Genomic DNA, 7,528 nt, shown 5'->3' on the forward strand with positions numbered 1-7,528 from the left:
TAAGACCTTCGTTCATCTTCGGAACACAAATTAAGATATTTTTGATGCATTCTGAGAGCTCTCTGACCCTCAATAGAGAGCAATGTAAGTAACACGATCGAAGTCCAGAAGCGTAGCAAGGAGATCGGTAAAATAATCCATGTGACATCAGGGGTTCAACCGTAATTTTACGAAACTACGAGAATACTTTTTGTACGCGAAGAAAACAAAAAATGACTTTATTCAACAATTCGTCTCCTCCGCGTCACCATAGCAACATTTTGGAGAGTGTCCACTGAACGCAAACAGCGTATGCTGTTCTGTGTCAGCCGCACCACATGGATACGTTGTTTTCGTTCAAATCAAAGCGTAAATAAACGTAGAAAACGTATCCGTGTGGTGCGGCTGATTCTTCCACCAAGAATCTGGAGTGCATTTGTGATGGACATCTAACTTTCCCATGAAGCCATGGAATGGCAGTGTGAATGGCAGTAAAGCAACGAAATGAATGTTCGTGAGTCACAGAACAGTAACAATAAGGTGGCTGTAGTAAGTCTGAATTTCATTCATGCTACTCATGTGTAGAACATACTTTTTTAATGGGCGTGAAGTAAGTTTCAAATAAAAATGTAGTACCTATTAGACAGTATGTGATTACAGATGCAACTAATGTTTTTTACTTTTTAGGGGAATCAACCTACAAATGATTTATATTGTCTGCATATCACGATTACAAAGATTTTTAAAATCAGAAAAAAAGCACCATTACTCCTTTATAGCCATATAATAAACTATGTTGATTTTGTTAATAGACTGTCTACAGCTGGAAGAAAACAAGACATGAACCAAAACCTAAACCCAAACTTCCTTAGCTGCCTTGCAAACACTGATATTTCCAACCGGAAATGTAAATCGAGTTGTTTTTGTGCTGTTGGGGTGAACGAGAGGCAAGGGCTATGCTGTTACTTCTTCCTGGTGGGAGTGGGGGACTTCATGCCACGGGGCGGAGCAGAGGATTTGGCATTTTGGGGAGGAGCCGGAGACTTGGCTGCAGCAGGGGCAGGGGTGGCAGACTTGGCAGTGGGAATTACGATGGGAACCGTGGGAGGCATGATCCTCTTGGGTGAGGGTGTGGGTTTGATGTCCGGAACCCTGTCGCCGTGTTTGTACACGCTGACGATGATGTCCACAGACTCGCCGCCGTACTTGTTTTGGACCGTCATGGTGTATTTGCCGGAGTCCTCCAGGGACACGCCTTTGATAGTGAGGCTGGCGAACTTGCCCGAGTCCATGGCAATGACGTACTGATCGCTGGGTTCTACCTCTTGATCATTCTTAGACCAGCTGACCAGAGGTTTGGGGTCACCGCAGACTGTGCAGGTCAGACTCAGAGTCTGAGGAAAAGGAAAAAACAAATGCATAACGCATATTTAATCTAAAAGCATTCTCAGAGGAAGTAGGTTGTCATTATCATGCTACAGGCATAAATATGAGAAACAGCATGACTACGTTAAGCAGATGTACATAATTCTGAATGATAATATGATATTCTGATGGTGCAATGGCAACTAAAAATCCTATGTATCTTTCTTTAACAATTATTATTAGAATACATTTATAAAATATATTTGTATTTAAATATCTTTATTTACACATGTAAAATTTTTTGCATATTATATATGTGACCCTGGACCACAAAAACCAGTCATAAGGGTCAATTTTTTAAATAATTAAGCTTCCCATTTATGTATGGTTTGTTAGGATAGGACAATATTTGGCCGAGATACAACTATTTGAAAATCTGGAATCTGAGGGTGTAAAAAAAAAAAATCACAATATTGAGAAAACCACCTTTAAAGTTGTCCAAATGAAGTTCTTAGCAATGCATATTACTAATCAAAAATTACGTTTTGATATATTTATGGTAGGAAATTTCCTATATATCTTCATGGAACATGATCTTTACTGAATATCTTAATGATTTTTGGCATAAAATAAAATAATTAATAATTAATTATTAATTTTGACCCATATAATGTATTGTTGGCTATTGCTACAACTATACTCGTGCGACTTAAGACCCAGGGTCCAGGGCCATTTCCTTAAATTACCGTATAAATAAAGAAATTAAAAATGTACTGCAGAACATGAATGACCCTTTTAAATAATTTGTACATCTACAACTTCTTGCTGCATTTCTTTACTTTAAGAATTTTACAGTGAGAAACAGATTTCTGTAGAATGTTTTCTGGCCTCTACATGACAACATAAATCTAATTCTGTTTTTAGATGCTGCTTCTATTCTGCCACAGTTGAATTTTTTTTCACAGTAATGGATTTCAACAAAGTGACTCGTTTGGGCTTTTTAGGGAGAAGAGCAGCTCAATGAAAACTCAGATATACAGTACGAAGCCCTGCGGCGGGGAGCTCTCACTGGAAACCCACTGTGTACGTGACCTCAGCAGATCATCATGTGAAAGGTCTCCTCTCCCACATGAGTTCCCCTCATATTTGCTTTAATGGATCCGAGAGCCACTGACCTGCTATGTTTATTTGATCTGAAAGAGAAAAGGATGCCGGGCGTTTCCAGCATCAACTATTCAGGCGAATCCTAATCCCACCAACATCCTTTCACTGGCAGAATACACCATATTCCCCAAACTGGCTTCATGCTGCTTGCAAGCAATGGATTATGAGGCCGAAGACAATGGACATGGATCTCAGGGAGCGGAGGAGTATGACGCCCTCCAGCGCACACTCCCAGGGCTGAAGTGAAGAGCCGCAAAACGGCACTCACCGGCACGACTGCCTGCGGCAATACTGATCACTAATGCATTGGCTACAGCTCTCCATGGGCGACTGAAATGAATGCTCTGGGTGCAATACAAGTTTAGGTCCATTGACAACATTTGAGGCATAATGTTGATTACCACAGAAAAATAATGTTGTCTCATTGCTCAGTTTCTAATAGCAAACAAAAGCCTTGGGTACAGTAAAGCATTTTCAATGGATGTCTATGGGGGCCGATGTTCTGGGGGTTTCTAAGCAGAAACATGAAGTGCATAATTCAGTCACTCTTTAGTTTGGGGAACAGTTATCACTATTATCTATTAACTATGACTTTTGCCTCAGTAAACTCCTAATTTGCTGCTTATTAATTATTAGTAAGGTAGTTGTTAAATTTAGGTGTGAGGTAGGATTAAGGGATCTAAAATATGGTCATGCAGAATAAGGCAATAATATGTGCTAATAAACAGCCAATATGATGAGTAATATGCATGATAATAAGCAACTAGTTAATAGAGAGAATTGGTCCCTAAATTAAAGTCACCCATAATTTTAATCTGGCACTTACAAGAATTATTCAGTAAAATTCAATTATTTACTGTAATTTGCATAAATATATCTAAAACATCCTTTTGATATGTGACTACTTTTCTAGGTAGATTAACTTTTGTTTTACAGTAAGACTTCGTAAGTCACCAGAAGTCTATGGGTCTTCGTAAGTCACCGGACGTCTACGGGACTAATTAGTTAGTAGTTAATTAGTAGTTATTTCAGTTTGCTTTATGTAAAATTTCAGGCTATTCCGTAATGCAAAAATGCCTGGGTTTACTGAGTTTACCAGCTTTACTGGTCTGGTCAAAACATTGCAGTTGAAAGATTGGTTGCAACTTCAGATAGACAAGGTCAGTAAGCTATTATACCACGCTAACCTCAAGCCAAGTTTGGATACACCGTTTGGCAGAGTAAAAGTTTGGACACACTTAGCTGAATTAGTTTCTTATGATCTTAAAAACCTTTTGATCTAAAGGCTATTGCCTAAATTCCTGAAATTAGGTTTATAGACAAATATAAATTGTGCCAACTTCACAAACCCGTTTTTATTGGATGAGTTGGAGCAGATAGTGAGGGAGAAGCAGCCAACAAATGTCCAGCATACATGTGAACTTTGCGAAATTTGTTTAAAAAGAATTCCACCTTCAGTTAGAGAACGTCCAGAATAAGCAGAGCTGGAATCTAGACAAAGGGTGATGACTTTGAAGAAGCTCAAATATTAAATTTGGTAATTTTTTTTGGTCACAACATAATTTCTATTCTTATTTGCGTTGCTCTGTGGTTTTAATTTGTTAGTGTTATAAATAGTGTTATATATACATATTGTTAGTAGATATATATATATATATATATATATATATTGCGGTCTTTTCGACATGATTTTCTTCAAAGAGAAGTCAGATCAGAAAATTAAATTTCTTTATGCATTGTGATCTATTTTTCACTACGTTATGGCTCGCACATAACAAGCTTAAACAAACCTTCTTTTCCATGATAGTCACAACATCAGGAAGACCACCAACCACTTTGCCACGATCTGACAATGAAAACATCACAAAGTTAATTTTAGGAATATAATTATATATCAAAGCAGGACCCCCGAGAGTGTCAGGAGTGATTGAGTATACTCACTCTTTTCAGCATATGCGTCCGCTCTGAAGGGCAAAAGAAGAATAGCAATGTTGAGTTCATTAGCAGACATTAATATTTTACCCAAACACTGATGTACAGCTCACATGCTTTGCAACTCTAAACATTTAGGACGTGGAAAGCCATGTGACCATGACAGCATTTTTTTTCATCCCTGAAATTCCCTAAATACATTTCCTGTGTGTGCAGCTGCAACACTGGCCTTTACTTCCAATTATAAACACGTCTACACAGGATCAACGCCAGAACACGAGTTTGAGTTGACCATCTTTGTTATAACTCTTGTGGTGTAGTGTTTTGGAGTGGAAAAAAAGCCTTTAAAACACTTCACATGACAGTCTTGCCATCACCTCCAGCATTGATGTGTTTTTCTCATTAATGCTGATTCTGGTAGTGAGGTTAAAACAGTTTGAGCTGTTTTTGAAGGATTTCACTTGATACTCAATTAAGTTCAGATGTAATTGGGTTCTTTTTCACAATGCTCCCCTTTAAATGCATCATACCCCCCCATGGTCCAATTATAATGTTTAGTCAAGGTTGTTTTATGCCAAAACAGTTATAACTTAACTTATAACTTATAACTTTCCTGTGACTATTTACAACCTTCTTTCTGAGCATTAAAATTAAACGAGGAGGACGTTTTTTTTTTGTCTAGAAGGTTACAGCATGACCTATTTATGGTCAACTCTTAATACCTTTTGAAATTGTCAGAATTGTCAGTATTTACACAGTTTACTTTTTTTCTGATTGGTTAAAATAAGCTTAATGAAGTGACATAATTGCTGAACATTTTGTTTTTCCTTCATTTAATTGTGTCCAATCTACTTAAATGCGTACATCTGAAGTTTGCTTAATTTGGTTGGTCCTACCAAAATAATTTTTTGTAACTAGGCAGTGGATTTTTAGTTTTGAACACACTTTGCATATGGGCTGGATCAGACGTGTGTTATTTTATGTTTTGACTAAAGGGAAAGACCTGTTAAATGTTCTTGTGGTTACCACTGTGCTGAAGATTGGAGCTTGTAGTTAAGTGAATTAAGTTGATAGTGTATGTTGCTCCATTCAGTAAGCAATAATTGCATTAACATTAATGCAGTGACAAGTAACTTCTTACTTGTTCACTGCAAATGTTTGCTACACTAGCTTCAGAAGGTATTATAAGTGTACAACAACAATTCGTATTAATCAGTTTTTAGAAATAATTACTAGTATAATGTATTGATGAATGTTATCTAGACTTTACCTAATTTATTTAAGTGTGTCATAGCTGGTAAATTTAGGTGTCTTTAGTCAACACATGGGATGAATTGTATAGGTTTGTTTTTACAACTCACGTTGTCCGGAGAGGTCCAGGGTACGAGAATGCGTCTTCTCGGGATCCACAATCTCAATAGTGTACATTCCTTTATCCTTATCAGTCGGTTCTACCATCTCCAAAGTTGCCATTGCTGGGTTGCCACCAATTCTCATCCTTTCTGATGCAGCAATTTTAGAATCCCTTGAAGTACAGAGGAAATGAATGCAAAGAAACCCATTATTATCTGTTCATCACTGAGAGAATGACAAAACCAATGCAATCACATGCATGCTTTTAACATGTTACAACGAAGGCACGTTTAATCCCAATCCCTTTTTAAGCTCAATTGTTTGCTCATTTTCCATAGAGTAAATGGTCTCAAAACGTTAGACATGCCTTTTTTTCAAGTGGGGCATCAAATTAGCATGTCCCTAGTGTAAAATTAGACACGGTGGGTGTTTTTTTTGTGTCGCGACTGAATGTGAAATTTCCCCTGCATTAATACCTGCTCTGCGTGTGATTCAAAATGTGCAACAGGGGGAGGAAAGACCCAGAACAGCCACTTCAAAATGCTAATACAGGGATTTGAGAAGCCATGCGAGCAGGAAGAGGCTTTTCTCACTACGGTAGAATTTCACATGCTACTGAATCACCTCCAGGGCAGAGCATTAGGCAACTGCAATCAGAATGATTTGTTTTGTGTCGACAACAGAGCGAGGAACAAGACAGACTCTTTATTCCTGTAATTTCCTGTAGTTCAATAATCATTTATTTTGTACACCTCACACTGAACCAACACAAAACTATAGACCAAAATCTGAAAATCATGTTTACATGTAGTCATTGTCATGCCTGGGGACATGCATTTTCAAGGGTATTTGTGTATCTTTTTTTATTCTAGGAAATCGTTTCAAGTGAGAGTGGAAAATGTGCATACTTTTGTTTCCAATGGATCTTCATCTCCTCGGTGTAATATTTCATATGGCACTGAAGCATAATGCCCTCCGCAGTGCACTGAATCGACAACTCAGAGGCGCTGGATCCTGTCCAGGTCCAAAAAAGAAGGAAAGAGATCTTAAAATTCACCAACACAGGCTGGTTGGACAAAAAGCTGCATTGCTGTGATTCACCATGTGTTAAAGCTGAGATTCTTTTGCTATTTATGCAAAGATTTTCAAGTAGGCACCCAGCTACAATGAACGAGTGTTTTTCTCTTTAAGATGATCTTTTTACTGTTTTCATTTTATTGTTTTTTGGAAGAAAGAATAAGAATCGTTTTAGTACAATGGAAACTGAAGTGGGTAGAAGTGCAGTGAATTGGTCAACCACTGTGGTTCTCATTAATTGTGTATAAACAAATTTGTGAATCTGATGAAACATACTTTACCTCAAATAAAGCAATAAGCCCCGAGAAGCCGTGGTTTACAGTGAATTTATAACAGCTAAGGGGCATTGTTAGGCACGACGCGAAGCGGATATATATACTAAAAAATATATGCTTTTATAAAACGGTTATTCCATATATGTAGTAAGGTTTCACAGAATAAAACAGAGCAAGTAAAGTGCAATGATATTAATGAAAACATTATTCTTCCGTCAAACAATGTAGTTCCTCAGAATCGGTTGTGGTTCTCAACGGCTCTGGTTCCAACAAAGTGGTTGCCGAGCAACACACAAATGTAAACAAATGTGTATGTTTGTAGAGTCATTTACAACAGCTTCGAACTTGGCTCAACCAATCAGAATCAAGGACCGGAACTATCC

At 37.7% G+C, this 7,528-nt stretch overlaps 1 protein-coding gene across 1 annotated transcript in view; it reads right to left on the minus strand.

Annotated features, from left to right (window-relative positions):
* Positions 1 to 374: 374 nt before the first annotated feature.
* The window catches only part of myom2b (myomesin 2b), a 50,331-nt gene continuing 43,177 nt past the window's right edge, over positions 375 to 7,528 (minus strand). Inside the window, exons 37-41 of the mRNA XM_016566273.1 lie at positions 6,702 to 6,838; positions 5,795 to 5,965; positions 4,450 to 4,472; positions 4,299 to 4,354; positions 375 to 1,373 (exon numbers count right to left, since the gene is read on the minus strand). Coding sequence (XP_016421759.1) covers positions 942 to 1,373; positions 4,299 to 4,354; positions 4,450 to 4,472; positions 5,795 to 5,965; positions 6,702 to 6,838 — 819 coding nt within the window. The 3' untranslated portion in view covers positions 375 to 941. The remainder of the gene's footprint in view (positions 1,374 to 4,298; positions 4,355 to 4,449; positions 4,473 to 5,794; positions 5,966 to 6,701; positions 6,839 to 7,528) is intronic.

Source organism: Sinocyclocheilus rhinocerous, unplaced genomic scaffold (assembly GCF_001515625.1).
Source record: "Sinocyclocheilus rhinocerous isolate Xijiao unplaced genomic scaffold, SAMN03320098_v1.1 scaffold512, whole genome shotgun sequence".
Classification (NCBI taxonomy): domain Eukaryota; kingdom Metazoa; phylum Chordata; class Actinopteri; order Cypriniformes; family Cyprinidae; genus Sinocyclocheilus; species Sinocyclocheilus rhinocerous.